The sequence below is a fragment of the Mercenaria mercenaria genome, chromosome 2 (assembly GCF_021730395.1).
Source record: "Mercenaria mercenaria strain notata chromosome 2, MADL_Memer_1, whole genome shotgun sequence".
Classification (NCBI taxonomy): Eukaryota; Metazoa; Mollusca; class Bivalvia; order Venerida; family Veneridae; genus Mercenaria; species Mercenaria mercenaria.
Genome location: NC_069362.1, coordinates 13,160,762 through 13,180,110, shown reverse-complemented (window position 1 = coordinate 13,180,110; position 19,349 = coordinate 13,160,762). Strand labels below are relative to the sequence as shown.

General features: G+C 35.1%; 1 protein-coding gene across 1 annotated transcript; it reads left to right on the top strand.

Annotated features, from left to right (window-relative positions):
* The first annotated feature begins 1,317 nt into the window (after positions 1 to 1,317).
* On the top strand, positions 1,318 to 19,192 carry LOC123563233 (serine/threonine-protein phosphatase 2A catalytic subunit beta isoform). The gene is made up of 8 exons (XM_045355921.2): positions 1,318 to 1,431; positions 1,737 to 1,869; positions 4,598 to 4,807; positions 9,775 to 9,948; positions 11,346 to 11,435; positions 12,801 to 12,962; positions 14,438 to 14,556; positions 15,607 to 19,192. The coding sequence occupies exons 2-8, from the start codon at positions 1,765 to 1,767 to the stop codon at positions 15,677 to 15,679; spliced, it is 933 nt and encodes a 310-aa protein (XP_045211856.1). The 5' UTR covers positions 1,318 to 1,431; positions 1,737 to 1,764; the 3' UTR covers positions 15,680 to 19,192.
* The last annotated feature ends 157 nt before the right edge of the window (positions 19,193 to 19,349 follow it).

Sequence of the window (19,349 nt, the reverse complement as noted above, 5' to 3'; positions counted from 1 at the left end):
CCTATATTACTTTGATATTACCGGTAAAGCTCTTTTATGACAGACATTAAAATGATCGAAACACAAGCGCGCGTCACTGTGTTTCCATCATCTCCGTTCTTTAATGAGGTGATAAAAGGATTAGCGCATTTTCGTGATTATATATGATCACGTCTACTGTTCATTCCATGCGTTATTCATTATTATGTTATGTTTAAACAAAATACGGATCACAAATGAATCCAAATCATACGAATCACTGATGAAATAATAATTTTTAAGCACGTGCGTACAAATAAATGAATATTCAAGCCAACATCAAACGTTTTTTTTTTTTCCAGTTATAAATGAAAATAGAAATGCATGACATATATATTTGCATTAATTATCAGGTTGCAAAACTTCACAAAACCTTTGATAAAGAAAGTTACTCAATTCGAGTTTGAAGTTATGAAAATAAGCCAATTATTTGTATTGTGATTATTGGGTGATCAAAGGCATCAATAATAATAATAATACAACAAGTTTGTTGCTTGATCTGTTAACATTCTACTATTGAATTTAATGACTTGGAAAAGAGATGTTCTGTTCTGCTGATCTGAAATGCAGTTAAGGAATAAATTATGATAAACATATTCTTCTTTTGAAATGACGTTCTAATTTATCAAGGAAGTTGTAAGAATTAAAGAAATGCTGAAATCTTTTATGTTTACCGCTAACTTATTGATTTAATTTCTTAATAACTCTACACAATATCGAGTATCTAATTAAAAAGCAAAAATAAGACCTATGTAAAATTGATGTTTATGCCAAATAAGTATAGAATACATTTTATATTTGTAGTTCTTTATTTTGGTAAATACCAATTCAAAATGTCTAATTTACTTTGATAATAACCTGTTGAAATGCATTGCATCAGCTGCGTTATAGTTTCTCCTATATGTTGTATATTGTCTGCGTTTTCACACTACCCGTCTGCGTTTTCCCTCTATATCTATATTGTCTGCGTTATTCGTCTGCGTTTTAATCCGTGCCCTTGCAAAGAAGAGAAGAAAAAAAAAACATCAGAAAATCCTCTTTGTTAAATCGGTCACTTTTGAAGCAAAAAACTTCTTAAAACAAACGAAAGCTTATGTATATTTTTAGCATTAAATATACTTATTTGAAAAAAAAAACACGACTTTATTTATCGAATTTTGAAAATTTTTCAAGAATACGTTGAAAAACGAGAGACGAAATGACCAATTTGAAATCGCCGAGGGGGACGAAATGACCAAATCGGGGACGAGTTAACTTGGTTATGAGGTGACTGGGGGACGAGTTGACTGTAAAGGATCGTATTTAGTGTGTTGTAACCTAAAGGAGATTTAGTGGTTAGTAACCTAACGTGCGTACGTACGGATAGCAAATAATAAAATATTCCACTAGAGGTCGCTGTTTATTTTCTACCGGGTGAGGAAAAGAGATGTCTGACTCAACTGACAGACAAATATCCTATTTCTGATGCCAGTTTTATATAAATAGTCACGATTTGGTGACACCATTTGCTTTTATATTTCGCCGCAATCAGTCTAATAATATTTACTCTTTCTGCAGTTCGTATGAGCAAGTCCTGGCAAATTTCGTGACGTCATTCTCTAGTTAAGTCGGCCATTTTGTTGCGAACCGTGCAAATTTTAAAACTGTATCATAGTTACAAGTGTTTAAACACGTTTTCTGGTGGTTAATTTATGAAATGCTTTATTTAATATTTGTAGATAATTAATAGATTTTGCGACAAACATCATGAATGAAGAAAGGACAGCGGCCAAAGAACTTGACCAGTGGATAGAACAACTGAATGAGTGCAAACAACTCTCAGAAAATCAAGTGAAAACTCTCTGTGAAAAGGTAAACAAGAAAATGTTTGACATTTATAATACAGATGAAATTTCCGAAGTGTATTGAGATTTCATTCATTTAAAACAGGGTATATGTGTGGAAGTTTTCTCGGCATGGGATAATTTCATTTTCACACCCATGGCACATAATTTATCGGTTGTTTCTTATCCCCATATAGGCATCTATACCAGTACTATCTATCTGCCATTTAGTCAAACCCCTGCTGGGAACCTAGTACCATATAATATATATTATGATCAGGAACAAAGGTTGTATACGGAAAATGCTGGAAAGGTATGGGGTGCAGGTCAAAACATACTTAAACCAAACAGCATGCTGTTAGGATGTCTGAGCTGAAACGAATCCGGTACTGAAAATAACCAGGAATCGTGCCAGAAGTCTGTCACGCTGTAATGTCAACAAATGAAATGCAGTTGACTAACCTTTTACTTTAAAATATTTATTGTAACTGTGGGAAACTTACAAGATGGAATCAGTCTGTACTTTAAAAGCTGTTCGGGACAATAGCCAAATAATATTGACTAGCAACACTAGCAACGTCTTTTCGTGCTGCCCGCGCCAAGGGAAATCACTCTTGCTGTGTTCCGGGTTCAGGCTAACGCCCTGTAGGCCATACCATACCGTACGCGAGCACTACATATTTCTAATCCATTTTTCTTTTGATCTGGAATAAAATAATCCAAGCAACATAATTTGAACACTAGTTATTAACTTATACATACAAGTTTCCAATGGGTACCCCTGTCTGCAATATTTTGTCCGCCAGTTGTCACCCAGGGTTCTCACTAGCAATTTCAAGTTGCAGTCCTGGGACTTCCAAAGCTGAAAAAGTTGCAGTCCCAACTACTGACTAAACTGACGGACAGACTTAAACGTTTCGTCAAAACACAGGCCTCTTTTGTACTGTCAAATTATGTGTAGACCGACAGACATTTTGTAATCACAATTCTTCACCCAAATATTGTTAAGGTGTGATAAAAAGGTAAAGGTAAAATGTAGTCAAAAATTAATGTAGGACAAAATCACCCCTGGACAACCACACCACCCACCCCGCCCCCCACCCCCACATCCCTGCTGTTTCTGATCTTCCTGGACAAAATCCCTCTGTGAAATTATCAAGGTGAACAAAATCCCCAATCTGACTAAAGTACTTGATCTTCTAAACGAAGATCTGAGAACGACCCATTCACATTCGTCTTCTGTATATTTTGGATTTCCAATATTGCTATTTTTATTTTCGCAAATCTATTTTCGTTTGAACCAATCAGACAACTTGTTCGAATGTCAAAGAGTAAGAAAAATTTGCAGTTAATCCAGGGCTCGAACCCGGGACCTTTCGCTTACAGAGCAAGTGCCCTACCGACTGAGCTAACCGGCTATCTGACATATTTCGACATAAAAATTGTTGATATCAAAAACCAAGGCTTTTTAATGCTTGCAGAATGTTGTAAGTTAGCTTTTGATTGGCTAGCGGAAGGGTTGTCAGAACGAGGCCATCAATAGCTCGTTGTCAGATCCTATGCGTAGCGTAATAGGAGATGTACTTAAGTCAGATTGACAAAATCCCCCTTGTGAAAATATTAAGATGGACAAAATCCCTCGTGATAATTTTTTCTTTACCTCATTTTTTATTTCATAATGGAAACGTATATAAATATGCAGTGAAAAGAAAATATATGAACAATTACTACTTTTATTTTAATACTTATTAACAGCATAACGTTAAAACATTCGGTCTAAAACACATTAAGAATGCACAGTATGTCTATGATCAACATATTAATAAATGCTTCTTCAGTAACATCAGCGATTTTGCAGAAAAATAATCACGTAACTAAGTCGACATCGACAGCATCTTAAAATTACTCTGACATTCATAATTAAGCCTAATTATCACTTTTTCTAAAAAGTTCTTAAAAACTGCCTGGTAATTAGTACGTGAGAAAACAATCAGAGTTACTTCAAACACTACGTAATCCGTCATTAACAATTAGAAATTGTCACCTATGCAATCACGCCGACAATCACATGTATTCGAGTTGATCATGTATATGCGGTCTCGCGGTGTAGTGGAAACGGGCAATGCTGATTGGCTGTATGCGGCTATTGGTGACAAGCGAGTAACTCCGCCCACATATTTTGCTCTTGAGTTTATGTAATCAATTAATTTTCATTGCGTCTCACTGCAGAAATGTGCATCCGGGGACTCCCAAGCTGCAATAAACACGTGTATACCGGGACCAAATATGCGTACAAGGACGCCGATTTCGGCGTTTCCGAGAACCCTGGTCACCTGGTTAGGGTACTCTTCTTTTTGAAAACCAATTTATAGGCGGTATAGAATCGTTATTTATTAACCTTATCTAAGAACTGAAACCTTCTTAGGTATGTTTTTTATTAACTATTGAAAATGGTTATGTTTATGTTTAAATTAGATTCATAAATCTGCAAAATTTTGATCTTGATTTTCAAAAACAACCACGTGCTCTGAACTTTTTCCTGACATCATCAGTTTCTCACGAGAGGCTGTTCAAGATGTTGCGATTTAAAACTGGTTAGTTAACAAATGAGGTTTCGCGATAACTTAATGGACGCGGCCATCAGAAAATAAAACAGCGTTAGTTAAGTTATGCTAGCCAGAACTACCCAAAAATTAAAAGTTGTACCAAATACATGTGCGTGCAAATCTTTTGACAGATATTTGCTTTTCTTTCAGGCTAAAGAAATATTATCCAAAGAATCTAATGTACAAGAAGTAAAATGCCCTGTAACAGTGAGCGGAGACGTGCATGGTCAGTTCCATGATCTAATGGAGTTATTCAAAATAGGTGGAAATTCACCAGACACAAACTACCTGTTCATGGGAGATTATGTAGATAGAGGTTATTACTCAGTTGAAACTGTAACACTTCTAGTAGCACTTAAAGTAAGTACCGTTGATTAGTTATGAATAATGAAATATCAGAGATTTTCATGAGGGATTTGTTTTCACTTTATTTGCTAAGGGTCAGTATTCATGAAAATAAGTACTTGTGAAGTATTTGTGTAAATTGTCTTACTGCATGTTGGTCATATATAGTGATGGACCGATTAGTGGGTATAATCGATTGATGGCTAGAAAAGCCCAACCGATTCCGATAATCAGTTATGTTTTCTCGGAGTCGATAGCGGGTATGAATCCACACGGGTACAAACCAAGGTTTCAGAAGGAAAATATCTGAAATATAGACTTACTAAATGCATAATGGATAAAACAGAAGTATGCCGACAATTGGTCCACCAATCAAGCGTTAGTATTTCGTTTCATTTATCCAATGAAAATGGATTTAACATCTTACACAGGGATATAAATCAACACTTGGACCCTATTAGCCATCTGGGCTCCTTACAGGCAAATTCTAGGGGCCCAGCGTAAAAGTTAGGGGCCCAGCTATTATTAGCGGAAAAATATACTGACAGTGATTTAGATCTACATACATGTACTTAATAATAAGTCTTTTAATTTGCTTCCTTCCAAAATACATCAGTTTGTTAAATACAGAACACTCATCAAACTCACACCGAAAGAGAAAGTTTCCACCCAGTGCATGAGATGTTCTAAACATACATGTAGGACACAGCCTCTCAAACATGGACGCATTTAATTTAAAGTTTGATTGATTTTTGCAGAACTAGAGGATTTTGGTTGATTATAGGCATTTTTGATAGATGCTGCACGCTTATGGACATCGGAATTCCAGTATTTTGTTACATTGTCGAGTTAAGGACTCAACAACCTGTCATGAAAATATTACTTTTACAAGAAGTACAAACCATATTGCAGTCAGTATTCTAAGCAGCCACGGTCTGTTAACAGCCCATTTTTCATTAAAAGTCCTCTTTGGCATTTAGGACTTTCATAATCCTGATAATATTTCTGTTTGTTGGCGCAACAGGCCGTTCTAAGCTCTTTAAAAGCCTTCAGTAAACCTGTACTTTCTAGTGTTGTATTTCTGTGGGCGCAGCCATTGTTAGAGACGGAGTAAATAATCCGCGTATGCCCATTGGTCAAATTATATATTGGTAATTTTAATTGGTCGATTTAAGTGATGTCATGTAAATTAATAAGACAGTCTGGGAAAACCCAGAATATTGACCTTAGGAAAATCCAAATCCATTCACTAGCTGGGCGACTATCCAGCGTTAAATCTGGTCGCACTGGGCGACTGGGCATGTGTTAATTTATATCCCTGTTACAGTTAGGCACAGCTGATAATATGGCGGCGTCCATAGCGTAAATAAAAAGTGGGACAAAAAATCAGCTAAACTTTGATAAATCTTCATATTTTATAATGGTATGTCTGACGAAATTTATATGTTGACACTGGACAATAATGCCGTCAAATTTCCGTGTCCATGGTGTAATTTCAGTGGGAAGAACTTTGGTATTTTTATTCTGAGGTACAGTTGTCATGATTTTTTTTTCACTTGTCCCAGTACCGCTGACCGGTGTACATATTAAAAGGGTTGAACTCTGCTTTTTATCTGATAATTTTTTATGTAAGCTTCATGACATCGTTATATGCCATAGCAACAAGTAGTAGGCACATGGTGCAACTCTGTGGTGTGGCTAAGCCTAAGGTAACCATAATATAACCAAAAAATGACGGAATTCATTCAATGATTTTCAACAATCACTGTTTTTGTCAGCCAAAGAGAGACTGAAATATTTGTACTACCTTGCTGTATGCTAGGTATATTACAGGTACAGGTATACCAGTCAATTGTCACAAATGACACCTATGAGTCTATGATACATGTACACTGGATTGCAATTCATTGTGGTTTCCCTGTCTGCAAATAATTAGTGATTACTAAACAAGTTTCTGTTTACTTGGAACCAGCTTTACAGCATCTGAATAATTGTACTTCTTTATTTTTCAAAAGAGCATTAGAATTTTAAGTAAAACAGTCACTTTAAAGACATAAATATCTGAATAAACAAGTATGAAAATAAATAACATTGAACCGATTATTTTTCCGATACATAGCACCGGTTTGCTAACAGTTCTCCAACCGATGTGCTATCACTAGTCATATATTCAAAAAATTCTACATATCAAAGCTCCAGATAGCAGATAAAAATTTGGATTAAAAATATTTTTCAAAATCAGTTCATAATCATATTGGTATTTTCGAAGTTAGTTGTCTCTATCACATTTATTTTTTTGGCTAGTTTTTCTCAGTGATAGGTTTAAAACTTTAAATAACAAGACTGGCTTGCCAATTTCCAACATAAATTTGATTCGTTTTTTCAAATATATATGTTAATCCCTTGTTGACTTTAACCTGAGTCCCCAGTCAGCTAGCAGTATGGCAGTGAGGCAGTTTGTTAAAAAAGCATGTTTACACACATGAAATTAGATGAAACAGAACATATTTGTTGTGAAAGACTCTCTGAAAAACATCAGTGGTGATACTTGTAAACTTATATCAAATCCTCCCAAGAAAATCCCACAAATGACCCAAACATGACTAGACCAAAATACAAAAATTTACTTTCTAGGTTTAAGAATATTTTTATTGACACTATTCTTTAACCTTTACCCTGCTAAATTTTTAAAATGGACTGGTCCATCATTCAATTTGGGCAATACTATTTATTATTTGAAGGGGTGTTCACTGAAAATTTACTAACTGAACAGTGCAGACCATCTGATTTTGGTCGCAAAGGCAGAATTACTTGCCATCAGCAGGCTAAAGGTTAATATGGAAATTAAATATGAATATTTATATACCGGGAATGGGCTTGCACAGGTTTTGTGTATGAGATGAACATGAAAAGGTCGAAATTTGTCATTTGAAGTGTCATTCTAGAATTAGCAGTTTTACTAAAAACAAAAAGTAGTACTGTACTACAATCTTGTGACATGTATGAGATTACATTAACACACATGAAAATGTATCGACTTCTCAGTGAAAGATTTAAATAACAAGACTGGCTTGCCAATTTCCAACATAAATTTGATCCATTTTTAGCTCATCTGATTTTTTGAAAAAAATGATGAGTTATTGTCATCACTTGAGCGGTTGTCGGCGTCGGCGTCGGCGTTGCCTGGTTAAGTTTTATGTTTAGGTCAGCTTTTCTCCTAAACTATCAAAGCTATTGCTTTGAAACTTGGAATATTTGTTCACCATCATAAGCTGACCCTGTATAGCAAGAAACATAACTCCATCTTGCTTTTTGCAAGATTTATGGCCCCTTTTGTACTTAGAAAATATCAGATTTCTTGGTTAAGTTTTATGTTCAGGTCAGCTTTTCTTCTAAACTATCAAAGCTATTGCTTTGAAACTTAGAATACTTGTTCACCATCATAAGCAGACCCTGTACATGAAGAAACGTAACTCCATCTTGCTTTTTGCAAGAATTATTGCCCCTTTTGGACTTAGAAAATCAGTTTTCTTGGTTAAGTTTTATGTTTAGGTCAGTTTTTATCCTAAACTATCAAAGCTATTGCTTTAGAACTTGCAACACTTGTTCACCATCATAAGCTGACCCTGTACAGCAAGAAACATAACTCCATCCTGCTTTTTGCAAGATTTATGGCCCCTTTTGGACTTAGAAAATATCAGATTTCTTGGTTAAGTTTTATGTTTAGGTCAACTTTTTCTCTTAAACTATCAAAGCTATTGCTTTGAAACTTGCAACACTTGTTCACCATCATAAGCTGACCCTGTACAGCAAGCAACATAACTCCATCCTGCTTTTTGCAATAATTATTGCCCCTTTTGGACTTCGAAAATCATTTTCTTGGTTGAGTATTATGTTTAAGTCAACTTTTCTCATAAACTATCAAAGCTATTGCTTTAAAACTTGCAACAGTTTTTCACCATCATAAGTGGACACTGTACATCAAGAAACATAACTCTATCCTGCTTTTTGCAAGAATGATGGCCCTTTTTAGACTTAGAAAATCATTGGTAGGACAATATTTCTATTATACAAAAAAAATCAGATGAGCGTCAGCACCCGCAAGGCGGTGCTCTTGTTTCAAATATATAATTATGTTAACCCCTAGTTGACTTTAACCCCAGTCAGCTAGCAGTATGGCAGTGAGGGACAGTCTGAAGAAGAGGCAGTTTGTTTAAAAAAAGCATGTTTACACACATGAAATTGGATGAAACAGAACATATTAGTTGTGAAAGACTCTCTGAATAACATCAGTGGTGATACTTGTAAACTTACATCAAATCCTCCCATGAAAATCCCACAAATGACCCAAACATGACTAGACCAAAATACAAAAATTTACTTTCTAAGTTTAAGAATATTTATTTAGGGTCAGGGAGTAACATTAAGAATTACATTTTAAGTTTAAGAATGTTGGTTAAGGGTTGGGGAGTAACAGTTACATTAACCCTTACACAAAACCCTAACTGAAGCTCTGATATGAACCAAGTCTTATTTTAGATATAGTGAACTTCTGGCCTTGGAAAACTAAAGGATTTTACAATATAATAATAGGAGCTGTTAGGTGCAGAGGTCATCATGTTTTTGCTTCATTTAAACATTTTGTTTGAATTTACTATTAAACTCCAAAACCTTCATAGTTTTAATTATTTTATGATTTGTCATAATGATTTTTAGCTGGATGACCTACTGATGTACATGAGATAACATTAGTATAAGGTTATTATTAATCACTGACTTTATCAAAGGATTGTCTTTAGATTTGTTAAATCATGTATTAATTTGTTTATTTATGCAAGGGGAAGTAAATATTGAGTCATTGTTCATGTTTCATTGCAGTCTCAAAATTATATTTGGAAACAAATTTAATGGTTATATAAACATTTTCTTTACATATTGAGAAGAATAAAGGTTATATAAATAAGGAATTCTGTTTGTTTCAGGTAAGATTCAAGGATAGAATAACAATTTTAAGAGGAAACCATGAAAGTAGGCAGATTACACAAGTGTACGGATTTTATGATGAATGTTTACGGAAATATGGCAATGCTAATGTATGGAAATATTTCACAGATCTGTTTGATTATTTACCACTGACAGCCCTAGTAGATGGACAAGTAAGTATTTTGAATATAAATTTCTGAGTGTCGAAAAAGCAGTTTTAAATTATATATATGAGCATCCGTGCAGTCTGGTCAGGATCCATGCTGTTCGCTAACAGTTTCTGTAATTCCAATAGGCTTTGAAAGCGAACAGCATGGATCCTGACCAGACTGCGCGGATCCGCGCAAGCTGGTCTGGATCCATGCTGGTTGCAAACCCACTATGTTGGTTTTCTCATGGCGCTGCTCATATAAATATGAATTATAACTGCTTCAGCTTCCAAAATCTTAACTACTTAATTTGGTGGACGGATAGCTCAGTGGTTTGCACACTGGTCTTCCAATCCTTAGGTTGGGGGTTCAGTGCTTCCCACCCAACTAGAGGTGTACTGGTCAGGAACCCAGGCAATCCTTGTGTGTATCAGTGCAATACACTGGGCACGTTAAAGAACCAGGCTGTCTATTCGCAACGAGCTAGGCTAAGTTAGCGGGACAAGCCTGTATCTGATTTCTGATCTCTCTGTCGTGGGGGCTTTGTCTCACTCTGTCCCTCTGGTCAGATCGCTCTGGGTCTGTTAGTGTACTAGTAGAGGATGAATTATGCGCCCTGTGTGGCTGCATTTGAACTATGTAAAGCGCCTTTGAACGAGAAATTGATCATGAAAAGGGCGCTATATAAATCTGGTATAATATAATAATAATTTTAGTTCTTTGAGTGACTGCAAAGTGGCACTCTGCTTACTCTTTTAATCGAACTTATTATGTCTCCCATACACAGTAGTGTGGGAGACATAGTGATTTACTCCTGTCTGTGTGTCTGTCGCAAAGCTTGTCCGCACTCTTTAAGTTGAACATTTCTCATCTGATCTTCACTAAACTTGAACAAAATGTGTTTTCAAATAAGTCCTCGGCCAAATTCGGTAACTAGCCAAATCAGCCCAGGCACTTCGGAATTATGGCCCTTGAAACTTATTTTTGATTCAACCAAAGCCCTCAAAGTCTGATAAGGCAGTTGAGGTCTTAGTGCATGATTGACTCATATACTACCATTCAGATGATTAGGCAGTTGTGGGAGACATGCGCTTTTCTCAAAAGCAGCTCTAGTATTGAAGATGTTTTTACTGAAGTATTGCTGGATAATTAATCTCCAGTAATGGGTGGTTAAGGATCAGTTGATTGCTTTGAGTTTAGCTCTGGTTGTAATTTGAAGAAGCCATCCAACTGAATGCAGAAGGATGGAGGTACTACCCAGGTACCTTCCCATGCCTGAAATAGTGCCCAGAAGAGCATTTGTGGGTCTTTTTCCACGTTTAAAGTTTGGAAGGGGCCATATGATCCATTCTGTGTTTGTGTTTTAAAACAAGTACTGAAAAAATAGATCCCGCATTACTCTTTACATTTCTGGCTTTCAGATTTTCTGTTTACATGGAGGCTTATCACCATCTATAGACACATTAGATCATATCAGAGCTCTAGATAGAATACAAGAAGTTCCACATGAGGTAAGTTTTAAATACTACCAAAGTTTTAGGAGAGTACAATGAGTTCCACAAGAGTTAAGCTATGCCATCAGTGTTTTAGGCAAATACTACAAGTTTCAAATCAGTTATGTTGTGTAGATCCTATCAAAGTTCCGGCACAGGTGCCCTTGGGACGGATATTTCTATCCAATTCGTAAACACATGACAGATATTATTAATATAATAAAGAAGTTGAACCAGGGGTTCCACTAGACCTGAAAACCCAAGAGTCCAAGGACTCTTGGGCATGAATTTTGAAGGGTCCTTTTCCAAAATACAGGAGTCCAATACAATTGACTATATTTTCTTATTTAGTAATACGTAATAAATAGCTAATAAAACAGTATAACCAACATCATGTTACAGCATAATAACAATGTCTGTTTCAGGTCACATAATCTCAAATTGTAAATTAATATTTATCAAAATTCATGTTAATTTGATTAGGTTTTTCTTCAATATTTTAATTTTTAACAGAAAAGTGCTAAAACACTGTAAAAATGTATCCAAAATGTACTATCCAGATACTGGTACACTTTCGGAATGTCGTCTGAATGTTGTTTTTGCTCAGTAATTTGGTCCACCAAGGTAAACCAGAGATAGTTCCTCAAGTAATGATACTACTTTTCATTACAAATTGCATTGAAAGTCAGTTTTTTTAGTGAATTTTGGAAAAAATTGCATATGTCATCGGGTATAATTAGAATCGTGAACGGACATTCTAAACTTATTCTTGCTTTCTAAATTCATTAAAATTTGTGGATTTTCTTGTTGAAATTGAGGTACGATCACTAAACAATGGTCTAATTCAAAGTTTGCATGAAGAAATCTTGCAGGGCACTTTTCACATGCTTGGTAATCAGCTGGTCGCTTTAGTACAGATAATTTAATAATTGGCGCCTTTTTGACAGTACACAATCAATACGCTTTATCAATTAATTTTAACACTTCACTGATTCTCATTACCTATGTGCACTCGCCGTGACGTAACCTGCTGATAAAGAAAATCGACCAAGCATGTCCACAGGATAAAGGGCGGGATTTAGCAGAAGATCAAACCGCGTGTGTTTATTTTGAACACACGTGTTTATCGTGGACATAGTTTGACTGTAGGAAATGAATGATAAGAGAAAGGATTATCAAAAGAAAATACCTCCGGATCCCGAGTGACGCACAGGCAAGTATCATGCCGGGTCCTTTGAGCGTCTTTTGAAAATCTCCCGGGTCAAATGGAACCCCTGTTGAACAGTCGTTGTGCCAGGGCATCTTCATTAAAAGTAAAACGAAGGGGTAATAGCTACACTGTTCAACAATGAATTGATATAATCACCATGCTTTTGCTTACAGGGTCCAATGTGTGATCTTCTTTGGTCCGATCCAGATGACAGAGGTGGCTGGGGTATCTCCCCTCGAGGTGCAGGTTATACATTTGGTCAGGATATCTCAGAAACATTCAACCACAGCAATGGTCTAACACTAGTGTCGCGAGCCCATCAGCTAGTCATGGAGGTATATTACCTAATTTTAAATATTTACCCATAATATTTACCAGACACAGTGTTTTCCCTTGGCTTTCGAAAATAAAGGTCATGGTGACCCCCAGTGTTTCACATGTGGGGGTCATTTTCAAATTTTGGGTGTCATACAGATATACTAAAATTAGTATTTTGAATAAAACTTTGTTTTTCTTATAGTAGTGATTATACAGATTGAAGTCTTTCCTCATATTTGTCACTGAATAAAATGATAAAAACAGCTGATCAATGTTTGACTTTTATTTATATATGTGCTAAAATAGGTTTTAGTACTTTTTACCAGGCAGTGTTATAGTAGAAACAGGCGATCTGAACCACTGGGTCCTACTGAACTTGCTGCCGACGATGTCACAAACATCGTCAGCATGCTTTGATTTTGACTGAGCCCTCTTTTTTTAGTAAACAGCAGACTGGTACTATTAGTAGTAGTAGCGAGCAGCGATAACAACTGTTACAAAGTGTTAATCAGTCAAAGTATTAGACTGGGTATTGAATTTGTGAAATGTGAATCGACGCAAATATAGAAAATTGGTGACACAGTCTGCATATAATTACGAAACTGAAAGTACATTTTCAGAAAATCGCTCGATGTAAACAAAATTGGCCTGATTTTGATTTTCAAGAAATTGCGTCCACTGTGACGCACAAAATTTATTTTTACGGGTCATTTGTCAGAAAAGTGCGACTATGACGCAGGATTTGTGCGTCAGGGAAAACCCTGAGACAGAAATTTCTAGATTTTTTTCATCCATTTATTATCACTAGATTAGTAAGCAGGTCAAGAAATATAACTTTCTTGCATTTTGTCAGAGTTGTGGCCCTTTTGGCTAAAGAAAATGTCTATTTTTAGCTCGACTGTTCGAAGAATAATCTGATTCTACTCGCCCTGGCGTGGGCATCACACCTTGGTTAAAGTTTGCATGCAAGTACAGATAGCTTTCATTTAAAGGCATATAGCTTTGACACTTACTTTTAGCTCATCTGATTTTTTTTTTTTTTTAATCGGCATTGGCATTGCATGGTTAAGTTTTATGTTTAGGTCAGCTTTTCTCCTAAACTATCAAAGCTATTGCTTTAAAACTTGCAACACTTGTTCACCATCTATAGCTGACTGTGTTCAGCAAGAAACATAACTCCATCCTGCTTTTCACAAGAATTATGGCCCCTTTTGGACTAAGAAAATATCATAAAAACACACGGGTAGAACAATATTTCTGTTATACAGAGACAAAAAATCAGATGAGCGTCTGCACCTGCAAGGCGGTGCTCTTGTTTTACATATTGCCTTATGGCATGTGTTGCAGCCAGCAGTCAGTGTTGTTTGATGTTGAAAATCTACACTAGTACACATACAGTTCAGATCTCAGTGAATAGCAATTATGTCGGAAGGTTCAATTTTTTCATGTTTATATATATATATATTTATATATGAAAACTTATATTTTGCAGGGCTACAATTGGTGTCATGATCGTAATGTTGTCACTATATTCAGTGCCCCAAACTACTGTTACAGATGTGGAAATCAAGCAGCCATTATGGAACTAGACGATGCCCTTAAATATTCATTGTATGTACAACATATTTTGCTCTCCATTATATTATTAATAGATTAAAATTCTTGAATCTTCTGTTCAGCTAGTACAGTAAGCTAGTTGTATCCAAATCCATGTTGCAGATGTTCTCCCTGACAGTATCAAAGACAAAGTAAATACAATCTTTAACTTTGTATGATTTTTGAAGGTATTATTTTGGGTGTTTGTCTGCTTTGGGTTTAGCAATGCTTTTAAACAGTATTTCAGTTTTGTAATGGCAAGTAATGATTTCATATACAAAGTCTTTTATCAATTGATCATATGCCTTGCCAGGGGATCAAACTCACAATCCTGTGCTCCATAGATCTGCACTCTACCTGTTTAGCTAATTGGGCAGACATTTTGTTTAGATCAAAAGTTTGTAGTGTTTGAAAATACTAAGTGTCTTTTAAAATAATTTACTGCCATGATTTAACCCAAAGGTAACATTAGCTGACCAGTGGGATTTATTCAGTAGGGAGAAAAAAATGAAGAGGTTTAGAGTTTGATTCCTGGAAGGGAATTTGTTCAAAATATGAAATTATTTGCGGGCAATTGATCTCAAATTGACTTCCAGAGAGAAACCTTTTGATAAGACAGGCAAGTGACAACAGCACAAACCAATAAAGTATTAAAAATGACAGAAATGAATTTCAGAGTTTAATCATGTAAACCAGCAATGGTAATAATTTCTTAGCTGTAATGTTCACTGTGTCCAGTTACTTCCCCTGTCCATTTCTCATCCATCGTTCCTGACACGAGCAAGTGCAGTCATACTAAACATTGACTCTAGTTGTAGCCAATCAATTCAGTTTTTGACCTGCCAAATTAAAAATTCAAGCAATAGTTCTGAAAAATTTGCTTACAATTAATAAAGATTGTCACTGCAAAATAGCTAGAGGTTGAACCATAGTTCCCTGCGGTGGGTGAGAATCCCCATCATTTTTAATTGAAACTTAATGCTATGTATATAAATTATGATAAATGTGACTTTGTTTACAGAGAACAGATTGAAATCTAACCATTTTGTCCTCTCTTTTTTACAGCTTACAGTTTGATCCAGCGCCAAGACGAGGTGAACCACATGTTACACGCAGGACACCAGATTACTTCCTGTAACGTCTGTCATACAGTATAGAGACAATGATAAAAATTGAACAACATTGATATGTACTTGACATTATACAAAAATATATTAATTATGTCAGTTTTTGTATCTTTCTCCAGAGTAAATGCAAGGCTTACTGTTTTGATACACATGTTTAGTTAGCTTTTGCATGGAGTGGAACTGACATTTTGTTATTTTTAACATAATTTTCTACAGTCTTTGGCCAGACCTTTTTCTGGAAATGAAGATTGAAGAATATTGTAACTTACAGAGCTGTCAAAAGCAAATAGTGTGAACTTCTTACTCATAGGTGATTTTTTTTTTGGTGGGTGGGGGAGGGGAAAGGGGTTATGTTCTTTATAGTGTTCTGTAGTTAAAGGCATTATAAAGATTTTATATTACAATATTAAAAAAAAAAAGAAGAAATTCTTAGTTCTTGAAATGTAACTTAATGCATTGGCAGCAGTTTTCACAGCATTAAGCTTATTTTGTAACTTTACAGGCAAATTAAAATAAACATTCAAACTGACAAGTCTAAACTTGGGGCTTTTAATATGAAACTTCCAGATTTGATGGAAATCTTTACTTCTGATGCTTTTTGTTGCTACAGCCTTCCAAGTAAGGTAAATGTATTGCGTTTGACAATTGTTTTTATTGTAAGTGAGTTGTATATTCGCAGTAACATTTAGCTTGAAGTTTTATGCGAAATTGCAGAAAGAGAAGATCACAAGTTTATCATTTTGCAGTCGTCATGCAGAATAAAAGTTTTATTTTCACTGGTAAATCAAAGAATATTGCCTGTCGGGTGTACATGGGATAACCAGAGGAGGAATACTGTGTCCGTCAAAAAGCAATATATGTGTACACACTATAACATAGTCAAGGTCTTTATGCATAATGTATGAAATGTTTATTATTGTGTTATTGATGTTATTTAGATACATTTCTCATACATCTGTTGAAACTTGCTGCAAGAACAAGCTATCTGAAACTTGCTGCAAGAACAATCTATCTGCAAAGCAAGATGTAATACAAGATAGGTTGCTATTGCATCAAGACAGCAAATCTTCATTTCATGGTTACCATGGTCAGAGAATGAATGCCTGTAAATTTTTATTGACACTATTTAACCTTTACCCTGCTAAATTTTTAAAATGGACTGGTCCATCATTCAATTTGGGCAATACTATTTATTATTTGAAGGGGTGTTCACTGAAAATTTACTAACTGAACAGTGCAGACCATCTGATTTTGGTCTGCACTGGTCGCAAAGGCAGAATTACTTGCCAACAGCAGGCTAAAGGTTAATATGGAAATCAAATATGAATATTTATATACCGGGAATGGGCTTGCACAGGTTTTGTGTATGAGATGAACATGAAAAGGTCGATATTTGTCATTTGAAGTGTCATTCTAGAATTAGCAGTTTTACTAAAAACAAAATGTAGTACTGTACTACAATCTTGTGACATGTATGAGATTACATTAACACACATGAAAATGTATTGACTTCAGTGTATGTAAGTATACCATAAACATTTAGGAGGATTTGTTCAGTTTGATTTTAGAATGCTCTTATTTTTATGTACTAAGCTTTCAGTTTCAAATTAAAAAGATACTTTTTAAGTTTTGATTGATATTACTTCAGGAAACGTCCGCCCGCTTAGCTCAGTAGGTTAGAGCGTTGGTCTACGGATCTCGGGGTCGTGAGTTCGATCCTCGGGCGGGGCGTATGTTCTCCGTGACTATTTGATAAACGACATTGTGTCTGACATCATTAGTCCTCCACCTCTGATTCATGTGGGGAAGTTGGCAGTTACTTGCGGAGAACAGGTTTGTACTGGTACAGAATCCAGGAACACTGGTTAGGTTAACTGCCCGCCGTTATATAACTGAAATACTGTTGAAAAATGGCGTTAAACCCAAAACAAACAAACAAACAAATACTTCAGGAAACTTTAGTCTTACTAAAACTTTTAGAGTAATAAAATGCAGTGTAACTTGCTCTATCAGACATGAAGTAAGAATGGATATCATGTATAAAACTGGGTAGTCCAGTAATAAAAATAATGATTCGGTAAAATTCTGGTTGTGAGGAAATTCAACTCCTGATACTAGGCATAAAAAAAATTATGCTTCATTCTTTGACTCTGCAGTTTTCAACACCATTGTTTAATGAAAGGGATCAGTGTATGGTGCATTCCCTTTAATATATCATGCATATTTATGTTTTGTCTATTGTATTGTTGTTCTTACCAAAATGTTGTCATTTTGTAACACTTACTGATAAAATTTTGGCTTAGAAATAACAGTATGCTAGATGTAACTGAAGCAATAATGTGAGAAGTCAAAATTCAAGGAGTAATGAAGGTATGGCAGTTACAGTATCCAATTAATAAATTAATGAAATGAAAACACCAGAATGCCAAGTAAACATTGATATATTATATCTTCAGCTATGTTAAAGGCATATGTTCCAGTAAGAAATATTTTACTGGTACTCATCACTTATTGAATAATGAATTAGAAAATTTAATTTTGCTTGTTATTTTATTGGTCAGTAGAAATTTTCAGTCATTTCTATTTTCTGCATCTTCGTTCTTTCTTGTGGTTTTAGGATAATGATAGAGGTCTTTGGCATTAGTTTTCATATTGTTTTGTAAAAATCTTTTTCAATTTTGTATGTTATAATGTTCTAATGTATGTATGAACATTAGTAGAAAATGAATTTGTTGAAAGAGTTCAGAGCCAGATTGGTTGTAAATGCCTGATTGTTTGCTAATGTCATATTTTCAGGCTAGGTCTTGTAAAGAAGTTATATTTCTAGAGGTTCTGGCTCAAGTTCCTGACTATTTATGACATTTCATTTTGTAAAGCATTATTTAATACTCTATAGAAGTGCTATAAATAGTATTTCCTCTGTCAGAGCTCTATGTGAGTCTGTTTTCCCATTTTTTACCTAAGTACAGAAAATTTTAACTTTTCCCCAGGAGTCTTTATAAACTCATTTTTGTCAGCGTTATACGTTTTTGCACTCATTATTTTTGTGGAGTGCTAGCTATTTTTAGGTTCTGTGTTGTCATTGATAATCTGGAGATAAATTTCTTTTCCTAGTATATTCAAAAGTAAAAAAAAAATGTCTGTTGCAATAACAGTATTCTGTATTGTGCCTGATAAAGTGGTTAAAATGTTTGAATTCATAAAAAAAACACATTCACAAAGTATATACACAAGTGCATATAAGGTAACACAACATCACAAATATGTTATTATTTATTGACATTAATCTGATACTGTTCATAAACATAGAATGCTGTCACTCCTTTGAAATGTGTATGTACTCTCATGTGATTTTTCTTATGATTTTTACTTTGTTTTCATTGATTTAACTAATAATCTGTTAAAATGAGTGCAAGTATTCCTATCTTGTTTGAAATGTGGCATTATGCTGGGAATATGAAGATAACTGTCAATGTTAGTTTTATGAACACACTGTAGAGTAATAAAATTGTGATAGGAAAATACTAAGTTTTGTTCTATTTCTTCAGGATACGTGATATATGAGGATGATTGAAATACATTTTTAGCTCAACTATTCAAAGAATAAGTAGAGCTATCCTACTCACCACCGCGTCAGTGTTGCACCTTGGTTAAGTTTTTCGTACCAGTCCACATTTTGAC